General features: G+C 37.1%; 1 protein-coding gene across 13 annotated transcripts in view; it reads right to left on the reverse strand.

Moving 5' to 3' along the window:
* The window catches only part of LOC121853648 (transmembrane protein KIAA1109 homolog), a 139,472-nt gene that overhangs the window by 22,582 nt on the left and 93,041 nt on the right, over positions 1-23,849 (reverse strand). For 12 of the 13 annotated variants that reach the window (XM_042347953.1, XM_042347952.1, XM_042347950.1 and 9 more), the window contains exons 65-74: positions 23,101-23,300; positions 13,928-13,954; positions 10,510-10,663; positions 8,880-9,060; positions 7,943-8,270; positions 6,101-6,230; positions 5,659-5,748; positions 5,212-5,531; positions 3,624-3,849; positions 915-1,099 (exon numbers count right to left, since the gene is read on the reverse strand). In XM_042347953.1, the coding sequence (XP_042203887.1) occupies positions 915-1,099; positions 3,624-3,849; positions 5,212-5,531; positions 5,659-5,748; positions 6,101-6,230; positions 7,943-8,270; positions 8,880-9,060; positions 10,510-10,663; positions 13,928-13,954; positions 23,101-23,300 (1,841 nt within the window). The remainder of the gene's footprint in view (positions 1-914; positions 1,100-3,623; positions 3,850-5,211; positions 5,532-5,658; positions 5,749-6,100; positions 6,231-7,942; positions 8,271-8,879; positions 9,061-10,509; positions 10,664-13,927; positions 13,955-23,100; positions 23,301-23,849) is intronic. The other variant, XM_042347957.1, reaches the window with a different exon arrangement.

Consider the following 23,849-nt stretch of genomic DNA (forward strand, 5'->3'; position numbering starts at 1 on the left):
TTGATTAAAAATTGTTTTGAAGTGATGAAATTAGTATTAAAATGAGGAACAGTATTATCTTAAGAAATGTTTACTTCATTCCATTTTTTACTTGTTGTTTGTCTAACACACTTAGGGTACTGTAGCTTATCCTTTTGATATTCAGTGTAAGATCATAAATTATGGCTTTAATGTTTCATTTCTTAATGATGTGCTAAAAGTTTTTAACACTTTCCATTTCATTAAATAAGTTTTTAAAAGATAAATAAATAAATATCAAATGAAGACAGTCAATCAGTTGATGGAAATGCACTAACAATTCCCCCGCCCTCAATACTATACAGTACAGTAGATGACAGCACAAGCGGGCACATCGTCTGCCAGCAGATATTCAAAATTTCTGTACACTACAGTATTAATACTTAGTATTTTATTGCTTCCCACATATTGTCGAAGGTACAAATACGAAATATGTAAATAATTAATCAGTAATTACTGTACTCTTTAATGGTGATCAGTATGTAAGTTGTTATTAGATAATGTCATTATATATCTGAAATTACCAATACTGAACAACTTCAATTTTATAAGCTGTTCAGTTTTGGGAATTTCAGATTGAGGAATCTCAACCTGTATAATGTTTCTAGGACAAAGATGGATCAATCAGACATGTGAGCACACCTTTTTCATATCATAATAATAAAAGTCAGCCATAATATTTAACTTTGGCTTCTCAAATCCACATCACTCACTTCTAACTTTATCCTCAAAACATTTAAGCTTTAAAATTTGCACTACATATCAGTAATATCCAGCTACATGAAAACCTAAGTCTTATAAAATTATCATCAAAATGATCATGAAATAACACAATGATCTTAAAGTATAAATGAAATACTGTATAATAATAACAAGACCCCAATAATGTACAGTACCTGATAGCTTTGGGCTTCTCCTGATGTTGACTTCCGAATCAAAATTGAGTCTGAGTTTATCTCTTGCTCGACTGCCAGCACCAGCGGCACCAAGAGGCTGAGAGGAGGTGGTGGGCGTTGACTGGCTGGCACCGCTGCTTATGCTCCCGTTCTCCCTACGACTGTTGTCAATGCCCTCCGCTGAGCTGTGGAGTATAATCTGCCATGTCATATCATAAGCTGGTGCAGTTGGTTGTTAACACCTTATACATCCATCATCTTCAATCTTTCCAAAAACTAGATCAGAAAGATGATGTGAACTGAGTCTTACAAGAAGCTAATGACAACTCCTATTTTGGTAATGCTACTTTTAATTTTACCTTGACTGGCAGTCACAAAGCTTGTTTACACAACTTACATCAATGAATGATATCCACTGCCTGTTTATAAAGGCACAATTAGAGTAAAGTATAATGAAAATGGGAATACAGTACAGTGGAGTGGAGTCTGGATTTATGCGGTTTTGGTTAACGCGTTTGGTCATTTAAGCTGTGCCTTGCCAGAATCGAAATGCTTTAATTACGCGGTAAATTTGGTCATTTATGCGGGTGAAGTATAATTTGTTTACTATATTTACTGAAGATATTTGTTTTAGCTCATAAAATTCATACAAATTACCCGGCCAGAATATAATTTACATTGCTGGAATTCTTATAAGATTGTGATTATTTTCAATATAAACATCATAAAATTTGCATTAGACATACAAATTTCAGATCTAATTTAAGAATTGTAATTAGAAAGAGCAAAAATTTTATCTTTTGTGCAAAATATATGACATTTATATTCAAAATATTCCTTGTCTTGCAAGGAATCCAGCAATGTCAATTATATTATCCTAACTTTAGTCTGAGGTATTATTTATTACTAAAAGTGTAAGCCTACTGTTTTCACCCAAACATTTCTCAGAGAGGGAGGAGCCAGCGAGCGTGGGAAGAGGGGAGGAGGAGTTGAGTCCATTATTTGAATGGACATTAACCGGCGACTGTATTTCTCTTAAATATTAATTGTGTGCGTGTATCATCATAAAATTAAGATGTTATTTTTACTACAACTTAGGTATTGTGTCGGAAAAAGTGGAGTTTGGGGGTCGGCCCAGTCTCTATTTCAATTAATCACATATGTTCTGTTATTTCATTTACGCATTTCTCGTTTTACGCGGGCCTCCACGGGTTCAATTGACCGCGTAAATGCAGACTCCACTGTATATAAAAAAAAAAACGGTAGACAACTGCACCTCTGAAGGTCTGAGTAACCAAATACTATACAGTACATCTGTAATGCCCAATTTGCTACCATTACAATTTTACCACGAGTGCTCATCTGCATATCAGGAATTTCCACATAATCCCCCAAATTTTGCTGTAAGACTAAATAATCAGACTTGGTCCTTCTTGTTATGTGACTGGCTAGTAATTGAGTGATAGACCTGTACCATCACTGGCCAACAAGTCACAAGACTGCAATGTGAACTTGGGTATAGAGCATTGTCACTGCTGTGATCATTTGTCTCGGTCAATGAGATCCCGGCAATGATGTGCACCGTACTCACATCTGTGGTCACTGTTCTTTGGTTGTGTTCTTTACAATGCTCTACTTACTTTCTGGTTTATTATGGCTCTCAACCAGGTAATAAGATAATAAAATGGAAACAAGTGGTTGTTAACATCGTAAGGAATGCTGCACCCATTGACTACCATTCAACTTTCCATCTTGGCTACACTGTAAAGTATTACTTTGGGACTCATGCCCTTGAGCATATAACATTAGGTGTACTGTATAATGTACTGGGTGTACTGCATCCCCCGGGTTATTGAAACTCCGGTTACGGAAATTCGCTCTTGCGGATTTTGTAAATTATGACCAATAAATTTAGGATACGGACAAAAATTCCCCCTTACGGGAATTGGGTACATTTTGATTTTTTTTAATACTATTAGAAAAAAATCACAGAAATTATAAAATTTATTTTGTGTGGATTTCTTGGTGGTTGTTATAATACTGTACAGGGCGAGACAGGGGTCAGTAGTGTCCCTCCGTCTCCCTCCCAGCAACTCCGATTGCATCACCTTACCTCACCACCTCACCTAACATAGCACTCAACATCGTTTGTGGTAAGTTATATTCAAGTGTTTTGTATATTTATTATCATATTATATCATAAAATAATCAATGTATGTGTCAAAAAAAATTATTTTCATTCATATATACCTTCCGTACCCAGGGGATGCCTGTACGTATTCTAAGGCTTGTTTATCCATTCCTAGTATTTTCATTTTAACACTTATCTTAATCTTTTCTTTTCCCACAATATTTTATATTTATATAAATATATATATATATATATATATATATATATATATATATATATATATATATATATACACCAGTATCCATAACTTTTTTGGGGGGGACTTCTGGATACCTGTAAGACAAATGTTGTGTAAGGTCTCAGGGATGGTTCCCTTAGCTATGTGCACTTTTACTGTAGTCTGTTAAAGAAACAAATGAATATTAATGGAAATATTTGGAGATCATTCTTTTCCAGTCAACATACACAGGTAACTACAGTACCTGCACAAGGTTGGCTGTGAGGAGTTGCAGTGAGCAGTATTTTATTTACCTGATGACTTCCCCAGAGATATGTAACAATGTAATGAGGAGACATACCTTGAAGAATGTCGCTTAGGTGGGACATTGTGACTGGGTGGTGATTCTCCAGAAGAAGCGGCAGGACTGACCTCGTCCCACTCGCTGGACATTGCACCCCCTGTAAAGTCCCCTAAAAACAATCTTCTTACAATCGACCGCCTGTACCATGCCCGAGGGAACGCTAGGATTTCTGTCAGTCTCCGCATATCATATTTGAAGTGTGCGGCTCCGATGTCAACAATGGCTGTTGGCAGAAAAGGAAAAATATAGAGAAAATGAAAAGGTTGCCAATGATTATTACCAAAAATAGGGTTTTACTGTTTGACTAAATATGTAAAATTTGCAAACAATGAATATATCTAAATTTCTATTTTTTTTAATCGTTCGCATCTTTTCTCATTTATTGAGGTGTATGGACTCATGCAAGCACAGACAGAAAACCCCCTCACATGTTGCCATTCATTCCCTCTTACTGCTATAACATACAGTATATCGCTTCTCACTTTTGATCTTTTTTTTCATTTTTGTATTTATAGTTCTTTATTATCAATATTATTATTATTATTATTAGTTACTGTATTATTATCATCATTATTTTATTATTTTACTTTTGTTTGTTTTATCATAAATTTTATTTATTATGAATTATTATGACTTATTTATTATTATTAATACTGTATTATTATTATTATTATTATTATTATTATTATTATTATTATTATTATTATTATTACATTTTCGCCCCCCAGGCCTCAATGTGGGTCAGTGACCTGTGCCCGGGTGGGCTAACCCCGTAAAAAAAAAAAAAAAAAATTGTTTTCTGCAATTGTTCTAAATACTGTATCTACTAATATTAATAATTTTCTGTGATATACCTTAGACTCCCCAAGTACAAACACTGTTCACTGTTTAATACAATGGAAAAAAAGTAATATTTATAGAAGCCATCTTTAGCAGAGATAGGTCTGCCAGGGTTGTAATGTACATAACGAAAGGTTCCACTAGAATGTGTACAAACATAAGCAGTTGGAATAATAACTCCATCAGAGTACACATGAACACTTAAGTTTTCATATTTGAAGGTACAGTATATGACTCCTGAGTGGTTTATTGCCTCAGTCTTAACTGAGCAGAGACAATGACTTGAACAGTAATGAATATGTTGTACTGTACTCAGCAATTTTCATTCTTTTACCACTTGTAGTTAAAGAAGATATCTATCAATAAAATGCCCACACACACACACATACCAACAACATGACTGCTGTACAGTACAGGGGATATTCCCTTCCTCTCTGGGTTGGGGATAATATGAGGTTCCAATAATATTATGACAACAACACAATTTAGAATGTCAGAAGATAATAAAGATAGATAGTAAGCTACTGACCAACATTTAAATGAAAATGGAAATTTGTATAATGCTATTGTGCATCAGATTAGATTTTTTTTTCAATAAGTGTAATGTTGTATAATTTTTTTTTTCAGTCAGTGTGTGGATGAGTGACCAAGTAATGTACAAAGTTGCAGGTGCAGCTAACATTTGCTGATTTTATGGTTGCTGCAAGACACTGCCTGTGGTGGTACAATGTACTGTACAACTTACTGGAGAACCTGATGATTGCCTTGGCTGAGTCTGCAGCATTGGAAGTTTTTATCTTGGCGCTGAGCTCTGGTTTGTAGTTAATTTTACGTGACCTCGAGATGTGAAACTTGACAAACTCTACCATGACACTGAGGGAATCCTTTCGTTCACTGTCTGTGAGTGCTGCCAAGGGTGAAGCTGCCAAGTAAGGCGCCCCTGAGGTGCCTCGCTGTTTTCCACCGTACGGGTGAAACACGTAGAGTGAGAAGTCCTCCAAGACGCCAGTTACACTTAATCCTCCAATTGTTGCTGGCAGTTTGCTGGCTAAATCTGGCATGGATCTGTTCAAAGTTCAAGAAGGAACTATTAAAAATAATAATAAATGAAACAAGAAAGAAAATTGCACTCAAAAAATGTCACACAAAAGTCTACAATAAAATATACACAGCAGTTAAAAAGTCAACTGACCCATCTTCTGCCCTCTTGGAGGAGAACACAAGGTTGAGGGAGGGCAGCTGCAGCAAACATTCTACCCGTGACACTGGCTGACAGGAGAACCTGTAAGAATATACATAATACAGTAACTACAATATTCTCATTCAATTTTTGACCTTCCATTCTTACAAGTCTTGTATTACTATGATATAGGGGACCAGACATAAGAGCGTGATATTCCCTAGACAAAACTGGCTGAATGATTACAAAATAGTGACTGAGAGGGCCATATGGAACTAAAAAATCTAAATGTGCACCCTAGCCCCTTCAGTACAGGGATGCCACTTCCAATATTTTATTTGGCTAAAAGCAGATGATTTTATTCAGCTCAGAGGTGACCCCATACACAAGGGGTTAAGGTGGACAGCTGAATGAGGACGTAATTACATCAATGAAAATCATTAACAAAACGTACCTGATGGTTGATGGCTGCATGTGGAAGTAAACAACTACATCAACAGGGAAAGAAGAATACACATAAGGCACGCCTCCTCCGCCAGGAGCTCCTGAAGTGTCTACATCCACGTTGAACACTGATTCACGTTCTGAAAAATACCATAACAGAATTATTAATATTGAAGCAAGAGCACACACACTAATATTCAGTACAACACTGAATCATGACAGTGGGTTTTGTACTGCTCACGACCTGTTAGGGGTAGTGCTTACACAGCACACTGAAGACTAACATTTTTTTCTGTAAACAACAGGGCAGCATGAATGGCACTACGCTTGACCACCTTCACTTTCTCAACAGTAAAGTTGGGTAGGCATACACAGCTGTGTGGACTGTGAGTGCTCTAGGCACATACCTGTGGTGTAATGGTCAGCATCCTCGCCAGCAGTAATTGGGAACCTGGATATTAATGGATTTGCGGATCGTGTTCCGGGGTAATGGGTAGCCAGTGCAGTTGGCGAGTTGTCCGGTCTTCTCGGACTATTCCTTGACACTGGGTCATGCAGCTCATTAACTTAGGGTGTGGTTGTTGTGTTGGCAACAGCTTCTACAACTTAAACAAATTCACACCTAGGTGGCCCTTGGGCCGGCCATCCTCGATTTTGAGGGACTTCCATTATTTATTAGGCACACACAAGTTACTCTCAGGACAGGAGGTATGAGCTGTACTCATTGCCATATGTACAGCTAATCAGGGTGTGCAGCCTTGAAGATACAGCAATCATTTCTTGTATGAAGGGTTGCTGGATTGCAGCAGGGGGAACCTCCAGGTCAACTAGCTGTGAATGGGTACCTAAGTTTGCAGTTGGGAAAGTAAAAGAGGACACATTACCATACTAGCATGATTTTTCTCTCAGAAAAGTCACCATGGGTCCAAGAACATGTTAAGTGAGGAAAACGATCACATCCTCTCCCTGCCGAGTGAAAAAACTCATCCGAGGGACATCCAGGACAAGGCACAATAACAGTTAACACTGAAGCACACAGCACAGAATTTCCTGCCAGTTCTATTCCATCTCAGAAATCATCTTCTGGGAGGTCCAAAAAGACCTTCAAGGCCACTGACATGCTTAGGAGACAGGAAATAATGAAGATTCTGACAATGACTGCAGCAGAAAAAACCCATTACCCTATAATTTCTTTCAAGATGTATCAAAACAAAAGGTTCAGCACTTACTGCAAGTACCTGAACATCCCAACCCATCAAGCTGCCAAACAACCACTCCACACAAAGCATATGCAAGAACTACTGGAGTGCTGGAGTGACCTGGAACTCACTAAACCTAATTTAGTAAAGAGTTCATGGGATCACTTGTTACACAAGCTGTCAACATAGTACACATCATCATTAATTCTCCTGCAGGTGATAAAGCAGATCTGGACAATCCATGCCAAAGAGACTTCAGCTAGTTTTAAACTTAAATGGAATCATTAAAACAATATTAAATAATATAATAAAACAATTGTGTGTTTGTCATTTACTTTTCCTTATGTTTTTGCCAAGTCATGTAAAAAGGTTCAAAGAATCATTATTTTTGCATATTCACCTGTAATGTATTGCAGTAAATATGACAGTGTGTAACAATGGAGGGTGTGAGCATTGAGTGTCTGAAGGTTTTTTTTTTAGCCAATCACATATACATTATACAAAGTGATGCCACACCAACTTGAAGCTTACCTGGTGAGGGAGAGATAATATGGCACAAAAACTATATATGGAAGTACAGGTATTCAAATATTAGTCCAAGAAATTTTTTAACTTAAATAATGAAAGTTTTGTATTGTAGGAGTATAAGAGACCTTGTGAGGCAGCAGGAGACTTGTGTTGTGTCTCAGGTACTGGTAGTGGTTCAAGGGCTAACTCCAGGAACTCCAGAATGTTGGGGCTCACTGTGGTCTCTCTCTGTATGCTCTGTAAAGTCAGCCACGTAAACAGAGAGGCACGTTTAATGCCACCAGTGCCAATGCCACTCTTGCGGGAGCTACTGCCTCCCAGACTGCTGCTGCCTCCTGTAGTACCGGCAGGCGACCAACCGGATCCATCTGGCACCCCAGCACTATTGCCAAACCCACCACCGCCGCTTCCAACTGGAGTCTCCTCATGAATGTTGTGGGACTCATAATGTACCTGGGTAAGGAAAATACATACAGTATTTTTCACATGTTTCTTTACTGTTACTCATTACTGTACAAAATACCATATAAATACAAATAAAATATTTAAATAATCTGCATTTCATTATGATGTACAGTATTGTACTCATGGGTGTAATGCAATTAAATGGCATCTTAGTGAAAGTTAACGTACTGAGAGATTCAAATTACTGTAGGCACAAACATCTACAGTATATGGTATTTAAAAGTTACCTACAACTGTACTTAAGTATAAATATTACAAACTGATTAACCAATGAAGACCATTTCTCAAAATACTCATTACCGGATACTCCATAGCAAATCATTGTGGAATGCAGAGAAAAAACTTTGTGGTAGGTGGAGAGACAGAGTGTGGGAGCTTCTCAGACTAACACTGCCCATGCAAGGATGAGCATGCAAGTTGTAGTGAACATAGTTTTATTAAAAGAGAATCTTAATTTAGATATTTTTCTTTTCCTGTAATAGATAATAGGCAGAATATGTAGATCAGTATAGTATATACTGTACAAGAAAGGCACATTACTGTACTGTCATTGATTCAGTGACTGAAATAATGAGTAAGGTGAAATGTTGCACTGACCTTAACATCAAGACCTGGGATATAAAACACAGTGTCAGCTGACACAGAGAGTAACGGTGGTGGTGGTGCTCGCAATTTGCCACTTGGTATATTGGGGCGACCTTCGTTTTTTTTACGAATTGAGCCGGGGCTGCTGGGAGTCTCAGATATTCCTCCCGAGAAACTCCGCTCCTTCTTCATCCTGTTACACAATAATTCTTCAAGTATTATGACCTATGCTATGCCTAAAGGGAGCAAAGAACATGATATCCCAGCTGGTAATTTTCTCAACTTTCAACCCATCAGAAACTACTTCGACCTCACAGCCAAGCAGGGTTAAGGGCTCTTACTGGCTCTGTGTATGATGGTTCACCCACTCACAATAAGGATAATTGGCCCTAGGGTCCCCTATGTACCAATTTATTTAAGGCGTAGAAGATGTCATCAACAAACAACTACAGCCATATTTGGCAAATTGTGTAACCTTTCATCAAGGAAGAGCCTCCGGAGACCAGATGACTTATGAACAATACAGTGTGTACAGAGGTGGTCACCATACACCAGGAGGCCACATTAAACTAATCCATCTTGCTTGGGAGTGACATGGTACAACACAGCTAACATGTCATAATGAAGGTTAACATCTTAGCTATACCTGAACAACTGACAACATAATAATATACAGTATCTGGCAACCCAGACCAATATTACCGTACCATAAACTTCTATCTTTCTCTAAGCAACTAAAATACTGGGGTTACAGTGTCTCTCACACTCATAGCTGGAGGCAGAGGGGTGAATACTTCTTACACACAATACCATTAGTTAAAAAACACAACAATATGGCATAGTTCATATGTTGCCAACTTTACCACAAACAATCATATGTGATGAGCAAGTATCACTGTGGGATCCAATATACACAAAAAAGCACCAGTGTGGAATACATTATATACAGAAGGTACAACTGTGAAGTCTGTATACAAGGCATATTGGTCAACCTTTAGATATAATTAAACCATAGCATTATGAATTTCTCATCTTCATTCTTGCAAGCCATTTCCCACTAAGCTGCAGTGTAGCTGGAATCAAAATTAAGGACAGACTCTTGCACACACACTCATTCTTAACTGCTGGGACATCCTCATAAAAATCACTCAACCCCATGTTCTGCCATCACTCACATGCTCTGCTGCTTCATGGATGTTTATCCCCTCATTTCTGGTACCTCTTTTACTCCACCCTTTCACCCCCTTGGTCTTCTCCTCTTCCTCCTACCATCCACTTCTGAGATATGATTTTGCCTTAGCAATCTTTTACTTCCTATTCAACCAATATGTTTATTCCACCAGAACAAACACCTTGGTCAGTCCTCTTGTCTAGCACTCCTCATTTCCACACACTGTACTGTACTGTACTGGTATCCATCTAACTCCTGTACAGCATTTTTTATTCTCTGGATCTTGTTCATCCAAAATATAGATCTCAAGCATGTCATTTTTGTTGCTTTTAATTTGCTATTTCTTATGAATTCTTATACAGTACAGTACATAGAGGGAAGTTATATTCCCGAGTTTTATCAGATGTTTCTTCACCACCAGCTTCTCAGAACCAATGGTTCCAAACTGAAGATGAGAAAGTAGAAACTAACCTCTTCTCTTCCTCCCTGGAGACACACTTGGTGTACAGATTACACATCCCGGAGCTGATGCACACTCGCACGTCCAACTCCAAGTCAATGCTGGGGTCGAGGGGCTTGACTGTACCTGAACTGCTTGACCCGTGGCCACCTGGTGTGATGGGCCCTGCAAGATGATGTAATGTGAAGTTGTGTGTATGTGACACAAGCATAAGGCTGAGATTCTCAACGGACATTGACACAAGCTTCAGGGAACTGATGATGTTTCAACCTGTTTGGGCATAAATAAATCAAGCACAACATATCACAGCACCAGTGTATCACTTCAAAGTATATTCTGTTCTTCATACCCAGTTGCCATTACTAGTATAATGCAAAATAAAACCATTCCAGAAGAATGTCAAGTGACCAATAGCTATTCAAAGCTGCATTGATGGAATTCATCAGACACTTGTATACATTTATGGAATTTATCATAAACTTATATACCGTACATTGATGGAACCTATCAAGAAGCTTGCATGTAATGATGCAAATTAACATACACATGCAAATATTACTGACATTGATATCAACTTTCTTAAGTCTTTGCACACACTACACCCTCTTGTATACTGTGCCTTATACACACTCCCTCACTACTGAAGGTAAAATATAATAATTTTAGTTCCTACTTACTGGGTTTATATCTTGGCAAGTATGGCAAGTTCTGTATGAACCCCAAAAATTAACTCTTTCTATACCAAGCTAGCAAAACAAATTCATGGTGTTCATTATTATTTCAGTTGTGATCTTATACTGAGTAACTCTCTAACAGTCAGTGAGTAACAGTTTTTGCTCTACTAACTCTTCTAATATGATGAACAAGAAGGTAGAGAAGCCAGGTAATATAAAATGAAGAGTTGAAGGCAGTGGCATAGATGCAATGTAACACAAGAGGAACATTTCCTACCTTGTCTTGGTACACAGTCAACATGCCAACAATATGTGTGAGGTACCCCCAGGTCAATCTTAAGCTACAGTGACTTTGCCATGAGCAGTGACCCTTTAAAGATGCATATACATACATCGGAAAGTAATAATAATAATAATAATAATAATAATAATAATAATAATAATAATAATAATAATAATAATGCCTATCAAGTTGTCAACAAATCTAATCGATCCACAATTTATACATGAGATAAACACACCCATGAACACCTTGAGAGACAACAATACCCTTGGTTATAACTTAGTAAAAATAATAATGCACAAATTTCTCATTTTATGAGTTACAAAAATGGCACTCACCTCTTATGTTTAAATTAATGTACATATTGTACATGATCTGTGATGCAGTGTACAGACACATCATCCATACATTTAACAACAAAACATTAATGCAGAAGGAGGTACTCATGACAGAGGTTCAAACAGTACACTTCTGTCTCTATTACTAAAACTAATAAGTACTGTTACCTCAGAAGCTACACCACTCTACTGTCTCACAAGCAGCACCATACAAAGATGCTCATAAACCAACATGCAAAGTGTAAGGGGTCATATCAGAGGTTCAAAATCGGTGTCATCCTTAACCCTTAAGCCCCGGGTGACGTTCCAGAACGTCCGCCTATTCCCGCCACTTTTTTTTTTTTTTTACAAGTTGAATTTTTTTGTATTTATCCCCACAGGGGGGTGGGGGGGGAGGGGGGGTTACTGCCAGCATTCTAACCCAGGGCTTAAGGGTTAACATGATCAAAAATTCAAATGTACACCCCTGCCACCCCTCAACACACCTGAATTTTTGTATGAGTTCAAGCTGTGGGTTTAAAGTTGTCATGACACTGTTTTTCAAGCCCATAAACATACTGTAAACAACTAAACACACACACTGGTATGATCCCTTTAAGATGGAGAAAAAACAAACTTGGCACAACATAGAGCATCATTCATGACACTTGGAGGAAACATTGTGGCTGAGATTACAAGAAATTCTAATACAGGTACTAACAATAACAGCAGCTTTTCCACTCATGAGGGACCTGCAGGGTGGCCAGAACCAGTAGTAAACAAAAGCTCTGTCTTCATTTTGTGTCATTCATTCACTCTTACTGCTGTAACATATGTGTATTATTATAGTGTTCCTCTTCCTAATGCATGGTCCAAAGATATCCACCTGGTTTACCAGTCGTTTAACTCATTTCACACAAACCAGAAACACACACACCCTCAGGAAACACTCAATGATAAACTCTCCTGTCTCTCTCACACACACACACAGGGGCAGATCAAGGGGGGTCCTGGGGGTCCAGACCCCCCCTTTCACCAGAAAATCCCAACATTTTTTCTTTAATGCAGTATTGTACTCAGGAGTTTTTGTATAGAAAAAAGTAATTACTATTGACTTCTGAATATCTCCTAATATCAAGTGCACATGGCTTTAAAATGCCTGTGATATTGGTCAGATTTCAAAATATTTTCTGCTGTGGGGCTTACATCACCCAGCTGGGTTGTCTCGCTGTGCTACCTATGTACCCCCACCCACAACTTCTTGGACCACCCTTTTGATATTCACCCCATCCCCTTCTTCGTCTTTCTCTCTCCCTCAAACCATCCATCTCTAGTTATACATCTTTCATTTTCATATTAAAATAATTAAAATGAATGTGAAGTATAATATGTAATACAGTTATGTTTGTTGGCATCACTAACCTTTTCCTCCTGGATTCAATGTGTTCACCTTAAATTATCTCTCCATTTCAGACAACTCATATATTGTCGTGCCATATTGCTGACCTATATTCGGCTTAATTCATCTACTGGTTTATTATAGTATCAACAAGACTTTTGACTTCATTGGAAGTTGCATTTTTTTTATTTATTAACATTAAATGCAGTAACACAACAATCCTTGGAGTATTCTTGATGACAGTGCTGAAGTAATGTTCAGCATTAACACCTGACCACAACCCCCAAGCTAATGCAACATCACATTTAGATATGATGAATATTTACCTGCCTGAGTGGTTCAGTAAAGAAAATGGAATATTTACTGAACACTTACTGCACCCACTTAACACCACTGAGACCAAAACAACAAATAGAAACACACTTTATGTCTGTAAATAAAGTCTGGAGAAACTGCCAGCACACGACTCAAGAAGCAACTTTAAAAACAGTGAAAATTTATGGCAGCTTTTTAGCAGCATCAGGCAGCTCTATGAATACCAATCTTGACTGGCTGAGAGAACATTTTGACCAGCAGCACAATGCTGAGGATCAACCTTTGATCACACTCGTTTTCAAGTGATTGTTTAAAATAGGTGAAGGCTGAGAGGAATAAGTGTTGACCAAGACTGAGGGATTTAAGATACCATTATTGTACAGTAATATAAATAAGCATCAGAGAAAGATGAAGGAAAGGAAAATATGATTGTTCTCTTACCTGCACAGCCAGGTAGAAGAGGGAATACTGAAAGAAATAAGACATTGTCAATGTTTAAAACAACATCAACAATTAGGGTGCAGTACACGAGAAGGCCCCAGAGTACACAAATCATTTCAGTTGACGGCTACATATCCACAAGTCAGTACAGTACACACGGACGTACAATCTAATGGGTAAAAAAAAAAAAAAAAAATTCCACCAAACTTACAGTATATCCGTTGAACACTATCTATGACTTTTAAATTAATAATACATAAAGGAATACATTCACATGAACCATTTTCTACTAATATAACAACACATAAAGGGTCATCACATGCCAAGACAAGGTTGGTACTGACACTGATAACATGAACCAATACACTCACCAACTGACTAAGATGCACCAGTGATCACCACTATCATATAGTACACATAATAACGGACAAAGTGGAGATCTAAACGCACCATTAAAACAGTGTCCAATGGTAATTTTATAATTTATTAGGCTGTCAGCAATGAGTCACTGTCAGATACAGGTTAATTGCGTGCCATTAAGGGATATAAATAGAGTATTCAACGTTAGGTGTCATGAGAATTAACCTGGAAATCGTCAGCTCTAAGAGTGTTCTAACAACAATAAAGGTCTCTAGCTCTATCATGGCACAAAATTTTTAACTATGGCAACAGTGAACTTGAAGATGATGCACCATCAATATGTTTCAGGTACAGTGCAGTATCGGTGATCACTGTAAACTACTCTCATACGTCACACAAATTCTTACAGAAAATGTCATAATAAATTAACAAAATTTCATCACGATGAAGGCTTGGCACTGGAAAATAGATGTTAAACTGGGTGAAAGCTCAATACTATTCAAGACTGTACAGTAACATAAATGAATATACAGTATGTAGCAGAAAGATTAGTCTTAGTAAGTTGTTACTGATCACTGATCAAAATCCAATGGTTGACAAAAGTAGCACCATTCTAATGTGTTTAGTGATATTAGTAGTGATGATGATGATATGATGATAAAGATACTGATGATGACAATAGTGGTGGTGGTGGTAATGAGGACAATAGAAGTGGTGGTGATAATCGTTATGAGGCTGTTTCTTTCTATCTATCAATCAACAAGACTTCATTGTTACTCACAAAGTGTGGTCAAGATACACCAGCCTTTTGACTGCTTTCCTTTTACAAATTAACTCCAGTATTGTTATTCACAAGTACAGTACTTACATCACATTAAACTAAAAAAAATATATATACGTACAGTAATATATTTGTTTATTTCAATGAAGTGTGAAAGTGGCAATATACAATGTGTACATGTTAAGAGTGTGGCCAAGTCAGAGGAGAGAGGGGATGATGGTCATAAGTGCCAGCAGCGGCTGATTGGTTTTGTTATAATTCTAAATGTTTTATTAAACTTTCAACAGCTCAAATACACTGACAGTGAATGTAGGTCCTGTTAGCCTGATGATCCGGTATGGGCAGTGTTGATACAACACACTAAAGACTAAGCTTTTTCAATACAAAGGGAGATAGTATGTCCAACACTGCACTTAACAGTCTTTATTTCACCAACTGTAAATTTTGGGTGATCTATGGGTGCCCTGGGCATGAACCAGTGACTTTAAGGAAAGAAAGTGAGTGCTGTATCCACTCAGCTACCACACACCTTTTTAAACTTACTAGGCATGTGTCAGTATGTTAATAAGTTTTAAATACATTTCTTTGTTGTCTAGGTAACACAGTAACTTTTTAAATACTGTTAGTAAATGGGTGCTAATATATCTGCACTTGTACTCATATTTCTAAATTTCGTTTGTATTACTGTACTGAACCTGCTATCAGAGTACGCTGAGTGACGGAACACTTTCTGTAAGATTCTGAATGTTATTGTCCATTTCTGAGGCGATATATCACTTATAACCTTTAAACACAAACTGACTACAGTACAGTACAAGATAGACATAACTGCACTGTGTAAAATGCCATGCAAAACAGCTAAATACTATTTGCTTTCAGTGAGCATTGCTAGTGTTTAATGATTCATTCATAATACAGTATCTACTACAAGCAGCTCACCAACATTAATTCAAACCCTGTTTACTCATGTCAAATTTATGATGAAGCAGTTGGCGGAGCAAACACTAGGGGTAAGAAAACAAAAACACACCTCTACTGTACATTCTCTACTTGTTGTGAGACAGCTACAAGGGCAAGATAATATTGCCACAAAACACAATCTCACCAAGATGTGAGCTCTGCAAACCTCTTCTATTCCATTTAGTTGGAAATGGAGTAAGGTTGATAAGTGATGGAGCTTTTGAGAATCTTAAAAGTTAATAATGGTAAAAATGCCTTGGAAAATATATAAAACACAGAGTAACCTCACTATACAAACAATAACTTATGGATAATACTGCTAATGATGCCATGTATGCAAAACTGAACCAAATGATAAAACAAAATGAAGCGTGTTTATGAGAGGATGGGGTAAGTGAAGAATGACATGTGACACAGCACAGTCAAGAAGAGTAAGACTTTGATGAGACAAAAACCTGCAATGTATACTTGAGAAGGTCATCTTCAGGAAGTTCATTTACAAGTAAAGTGACCAAGATTTTAATGGTTGGGTGAGGAACTTCATTAAGTAATATGTGAAAGGTACAAGAGATGGGGAAGTGACCCACCTTGGGTATGCTCTGAGTGTCAGTGTTTCAATTTTTCAGGTCATGAAACAGGGTTTGGCTTATGTGTGTGAGATAACATGTTCACCTTAGCCAATTGTGGCCGTCATATAATAACTAAAACAGCAACGAGAAACTGATACAGTAATGAGCTTCTTTAATTTTCATTGTTGATGAATTAGAGAGAAAAAATTAACGGAGATGGACCATTTTGAATAGCATGAGCATGCTGACCAACCACTGAATTCTTCCACTGTGTCCCCTTCCCAGTATCAGTCTATCCTAGTGCTGCCATATTCACTTGAGCTTGTTTCTTTTGAGTGAGTTAAAACCTTATCAACACCCTATAAAATGAGTGTAAAACACCCAGCAAGTGATACACAGTATTTGTTGCTAGCAAGAAAAAATCAAGGAACAGTATTAAGCAAGAGGTTAAATGAATGTTTTGAAGATGGTGAAGGAGCTGTTGACATCACCAGTGTTTGGCCTACCTGCCATGGTCAGTGAGTGTGACCCAAACAGAGAATGCATCTCTACAGTTAACAAGTTAATAACAATAACTGCTACAGGCAGCTTCACAAAAAGAAAATGAAATGTCCATCCTTAGATGAAGAGACAGACAGTCCTGTAATAACTTCACCATCTCCAACCCCAGCCACCTAAAGCATCTCCAGTCAGTGTAATTTTGCCGACATCTATTTTATATATCAATAGCCACAGGTATCTAACTTTTAGTACTGTAGTTTACTATAATTTTGGTATAAAATTAATACTGTACTATACTTTAGTAAGAAAAATTTGACCAGAAATGTACCCCTATTTCTATCATTAGGTCTATGGTAAAACTGTGTTAACTATAAGCTGTTTCACCTAATGTCATACTTTTCAAGAAAGCATGTCCGACATATAGCGAGGCAAAAGATTTACTTTAGAAAGTTAATCTTTGTCAGCTAGCTCCATGAATACCAGTCATGAGTGACGGCTTCCTTCACTAACTAAAAGTACTTTCAGTTTGGCCCGCAGTACATGAGCTCCCTATGCACATAATTTATCAAAAAATTTTGGTTACTTTTGTCCATGTTTGTTTAGCTATAATACAAATGCAACACAATGAATCCCCAGAAATTAAGATTTCAGATGTCTAAGACAACTGGAACATTCAAAGAATAATATCATCATCATCATCATCATCACCCTTATACAGTACAGCCATTTTCCATGCCTGTGTGGGTTAGCTGTGAATACTTGAAGGCAGCTGTTGGGTAGACTATTGTGGAGAGTAAACTACACACTACTTTTAATGTTCTGTTACCTGTAGCATTACAATTTTTCATGCCTTACGTACACAGTTCTCAGTTTGATTTGTGTTTGGCAGAGCTGCTCTGTAATTTGATGGACCTTTATCATGTAAAAAGATGAGAAAGTGCCCAGCATCATCAATACCAGGATCTACACCCAAAAGAAAAGTGATTTGTTGAACTAGAGTATTGAAGTAGACAAAAGAGTCACTCCTCCCCATCCTCTGCAGCCACACCATCCACTGCTTTGTTTATGATCACAACTGTAAGACTGTTAATAATAAACAATAAATTTGATTTGTTTTTATAAATGTACTTTCTAAAATTCAAGAACATAAAAAAATACTGAACACTTAGCTGTTAAATTTTCATGATTTGGTTACATATACAGTAAAGGGATATTTTAATCACAAAATTTAAGTGCCAACCTCCACCACCCCCCAAAGACCAACCATATGATTTATCATCACACCAACATTTGGAAACTGAATGAAAATAAGAATTTAAACTTTTGTTTTTGAAAACAAATGTTGTAGGAAAACTGAGAAGTTGACTTTCTCCTCACCCAACTGGCAATGTTGTGGACACAATACTGAGGCATGACACAGTGCAGCACCAGTGCACTGTGTTTTAGGACTCTCCAGATGGAAAAACTCTGTGGTTTTAGGGAAGGGAACAAAGGGGTTGAGACCCTGTTCAGAACACTGACCAATTCGCATACTCATGATGCTCTTCATCCCACGAGTTCCAAATTTCCAAGGTCATCCTTTAATTATCTTTTGCCTGTATTATTATGTCTGAGATCTATACTTTTATTTAATTCTTGTCAATGTAGCTGTTTAGACATGAAGTCTTCATTGCATTAAGACAAAAATACTGGCAACACACTTGGTAACATGTTTAAGTTTATAATTATATGGAATCTACACATACATCCTCGGCTGTATCTTGCAAACTAACTCTGAATTTATTATGTTTTTAGAAAGTTCCACATCCAATGATTTAGCTTAATAAAATGATCTGTCTACAGAACTATGAACAACAAAGCCTTTTCTAATTCTCTAATACAATTAAATTTTATTATTAAACAGACTAGAATGAATGCACAACAGCGAATCTGTGTTGTTCTTGATGCCAATCATTCTGCACCACTAGGAAAGAGATTGATAGAGTGAAACAACATAATCCTTCACAACTTATTGGTGTGTTCTTACACTTGAATCACTCACTGTTGTGTGCTGTCTACCTCTTCTTCTCTTACTACCTACACCTGTTATCTAATTTCACTAACATTACTGTATATTGTTTCACTTGCCCTTCAAATCATAACACTTTCTCCAATAAACTGATGAAATTATTTTCATTAATGAAACTAAACTCTGTTAACCCTCTGGTACTCCTGGCCATAGTCAGAAATCTCACCCCTTCGCAGTCTTTTGATGCAGCTTGCATTGGTAACAGGAACGGCTTTTCCATTTCAGTAAATATTGGGTAGAGTGATCCAAACCTAAATTGCACCCTTAGAGATGCATTTGCCAGTCCAGGAGGCTAGTGTGGAGAACTTAGGCGGTTGATAGGACCGGTCCACTGTTACTGTGTTTCTGCTTACGACAGAGGTGCTCTCAGTGAGAGATATGGCTGAGCATGTGAGTGCTTAGCGACGTAAACTGCGTCAAAAAACCACGACAGGGTTAACCCGTACAGCGTCAACGGCGTAACAGTTACACCGCAATGTATCTGTACTCCCAGCGTCAAAGGCATAACAGTTAGGCCGATATACTTTCGAGATAAATGAATAAGTACTGTAAAATCTATACTTATAATGCAAAAGTGAAACAAAAATAAAAATAAATAATTATAAAATCATAAAAAAAAAATACGTATTGGTGAAAATTATTATGAAAATGAGTGTAAATAATCCGAAAAAGGATAAATATATTTTTGTTCCGAGATCGAGATAGACGATAAATAAAGAAAAAACGGCTACAGAAAGTGAAAACTTATGGTAATTAGCATAATTCCACTCTCACTCGATGTAAAACGTCAACACCCGTAAAACTCTACGGGTTCTACGCGTAAACTTTCAACGCCGCGCCACGTTCACCCATGGGCGTAACTACACCTTCCATGGTCTGGTGAGTTGCTAAATGATGTTTTTCCTTCATTATATGATAGCATAAGTCCATTTCAGCCAAAATCCAAAAGTTGAAAAATTTCCAACGCCAGCCGAACATAATTATATTAACTTAGCTGACGCCGTACAGGTTAAGGGTCTGCTTCCTTATTTAAAACTCTCTTTTTCTCAATATTTTCTTTCTTGTTCAAAATTTAGATTTTGTTGTAATATCTATACATACCAGGTTTGGTCAAAATCCATTGATGTTTGTCAGAGTTACCATATTGACAATGTAGGACACATGCACACAGACACAACGACACAAACATGAGCACTGGTCATTTGTCCTTCTCTGCAGGAGTGGCAGCAACAATGACCTGATTGATATACAGTATTTATGTTCACATTAATTAAAATACCTGTAACACTAATACCCACTATTGTACACAGTCCATGTACTATACAGTCAGTGTCCGCCTAACGTACGTTCGATGTATTCACATTTGCAGATACCTGTACATACATTGCACAAACATTGAAAGTGATTACTACCACATAATCACAGATACTGTTTGTTTACTTAATTTGTTTTGGCAGTTAAGTCAGGATGCAGTTGTGTAGGTACAATTTGTATTGCAACTGAGAAATTTGTTGTACCCTACAGTAGTATGAGTGAAAAGACAATGCAGTGTAAAGAGATGCTGCTACATCTGGTGGTATTAAGAAGAAGAGGCAAGCTATAACTTTTAATGAGAAAACTTAAATAATTTAAGAGATTGTTGAAAGAGCGAGAGCTTGGTATCCATAGGTCGTGAGCTTGGTTCTGTCTGTTCAACAATAAATACCATGTAGTCGAAGATAAAGAACAGGGCCGGTATACTGTACACAAAACTTTTAAGTGCTAGCAAACAGTTGTTAAGGCTGACATTTTCCTGTTAAGCACTAATAGTACATGCACAAAACTTTTTAGGACCTTAATAGTTCTGTAAAGTTTAAAGACCTCGGGAGCACTTTTAAGTCCCGTAATAGTTGTCTGTTAGTTGATACCATGGCGAACCATCAACAACATCAGCGGTGGCAATGCATTTATCGAGAAAGGAGAGACATATTTAATGAATATAGTGAGTATATATTAAATATACCCATAGTGTGTTACCTGACCTAACAGGCCATGTCCTAACCTAATTAAAAAAAGGTGATTTGCCCCAAAGATAAATGTCAGAATCCTCTAAAACAGCAAGAAACTTGCAAAAAAATATATTTTTCATGTGGAAAAAAGGGATGGGTGGTTAACCAAACAAAAGTGACACTGTGTCACCATAACATTAAATTGGGACTTGGAAAAATTCTTGATTTTTACAAGCCATAAATCGTGAATACAATATCGCGTTTATTTTTGGAAAGTGCCGCTTAATTCAAGTATATTCTTTCGTTAATCAATGAGATCTACTAAATGGTAAGAAAAAAGACCCGTAAAAAGGTGATGGGTTAATAACAAAAAATAAGCCCCTCTTTTTGTCTTTATTATTCAGGAAAGCCTTCAAGTGGCCATTCAATATTAACTTTTTCTCTTCAATGGCATTCACCAATAATAAAGTCTGGTCTGCTCTCTAGTTGGGCTTCCTTTTCTTTTGTGGGGTTGAGACTTCCATTTCCTCAATAACACGTTTGTTTACAAACAGCACAGTAAGGAAAGCCACCGATCACTATCCTTGGTTCATCAAGCCTCCTTCAAACTGCATAGATTAATTTATTTTTATTTTAATGGTCAAAATGTATATAAATGTAAACATTGAAATTAATCTTCATAATTTTATTGAGGTTATTCAGCCATAAGATCATTTTGTATGATGAACTCCTGCTATCTTTAGCGCTGTTTAGCGGTACTTAACAAACAACTATTTGTGCGGTAAAAGTCTGCTAGTTAAGCTTTGTGGTTAACTTTTAAATTTTACTGCTAGCTAACAGTACTATTATGTCATTAGCATAAAAGTTTTGTGTATACCGGCCCAGATCATTCAACACATGAAGAGTGGTGCAGGTAGTTAGCAAGTCTCTGCAACTCATACATATATACTGGTATAATGGAGGAGATGAGAAGTCTTCTCAAATTGTTGATGGAAGAATAATTTCAGCATTGTGCTCTTCTTAGCTTTTTTATAATTCAGGTAAAAAGCAAAGAGATATATGAAAATCTGAAAACACGAAGGGGGAAGATAGTTTTGCTAGTGATTTTGTCCCTCTTAATGCAAGTTGGGGGTGGTTCTGCAGGTTTAAGATCCATGCTGATAATATTAAGTGACATCTCCAGCTATATCTCTTTAAAAATAACCTGAGAGGAGCCACTCCACTACCTTCAAGCAATAAATTCTCTTCTCATCGTTAACTAAACCTCAAGGTAAAAAACCTGCTCAAACTTCTATGTTTCTTTGTTCATATTTCACTATTCTTTGAGTAAATCGGGGTAATAAAAAAATTGGGGGAGAGGGGACTGCTCTGAGACCAATCTTAATTTATAACACGGGTTTCTGCGAGAATTTTTTCCACCTAATGTACGGGTCTTCAGTAACACGTGTCTGTTAAGCGGTGATGACTGTGATTTACCAGAATTCTTCCATACTTACCTGTGACTTCTCCTTCTACTAGTGAACCTTCCCAGCCCTCCAGTACTCTCCTGACAGTAACCTAATTTTTCCCCTCCACTTACCTACTTTACTGCCTATTTGAAGACTCATCCAAAAATGAAACATCAAATTCACTCTTTCCCTTATTAAAAAAAAAAAAAAAAAAAAATCTTTGGTATCTAGTCCTCTTGTTTCTATCAACCTTACTTCATCAATAACTAGATGGTGAGGAAGATGCTCATGTAGACCTACAAAACTACAGTAAATACATTCATCATCAATACCAGAGAACAGAAAAGTGAATCAAAAGTTCCACATTGTTTAAATGTTTTGTAATTATTCACTCTTCTGTCACACTAAGAGGTGAGTGAGGTGGAGGCAGGGCAGGGCAGCATCTGGCTGGAAGTGAGAGTTACACCAAACTGTAGCAGTAATTATCCTTAACTTTACCTGAGCTGTGCGTACTTGAGTGGCCAGAAAGTGGTGCTGTAGCTGTTCCAGGAGTGCTGCCACTGCCACCACCCTGGGTGCCATCGTCCCTATAGTAACCATCGCCGGCACTGCCTCGAGTTGTGTCACGATCTAGGACTGTCACCAGGCCTGTCAGTCCACCTACGCTCTTGCTAACGGCACTCCCGATGTTGTCACTACTGCAAGAGATAAATTTTTACACTCCTGTTAATCCTTAACTTTACAATGAGCAATATAAAGTAAAGTAAGTGCTTAACTGGTGTACAGACTTAACTATTATTTCAAAGACCAATTAGCTTATATATACAGTACAAATAAATTATAACATTACAGTAAAAGTTACTAAAAAGAGTAAACTCTCTCTAATAAACTTTCTTCACTTAAAATTTGTGATATATCTTGACAGAGCTGAAGCCCCAAAATACTGTATAAATGTACAGTACAGTACAGTACACAACCCCATAATCTGAAAGTTTTTAAATAACAAAAATAAAAATAAAAATGATATTTGTCAAATATTTCATATTCTCTAAAAGAATTTTCAACTAACATTCAAATTTATAGACCAGTAACCTATTGTACCCAAAAGTTAGTGTAAACTGTTGCAATACTTTACAAAAGACTACAAGGAGATGTTTACAGGTTGTTATACAATCTGGTTATATCTATAATTATATCATAGTAACATAGTAACTTAAGAAGATTTGCTACAGATATGCCAGTTTTAT

The sequence above is a fragment of the Homarus americanus genome, unplaced genomic scaffold (genome assembly GCF_018991925.1).
Source record: "Homarus americanus isolate GMGI-L3 unplaced genomic scaffold, GMGI_Hamer_2.0 scaffold4896, whole genome shotgun sequence".
Taxonomy (NCBI): Eukaryota; Metazoa; Arthropoda; class Malacostraca; order Decapoda; family Nephropidae; genus Homarus; species Homarus americanus.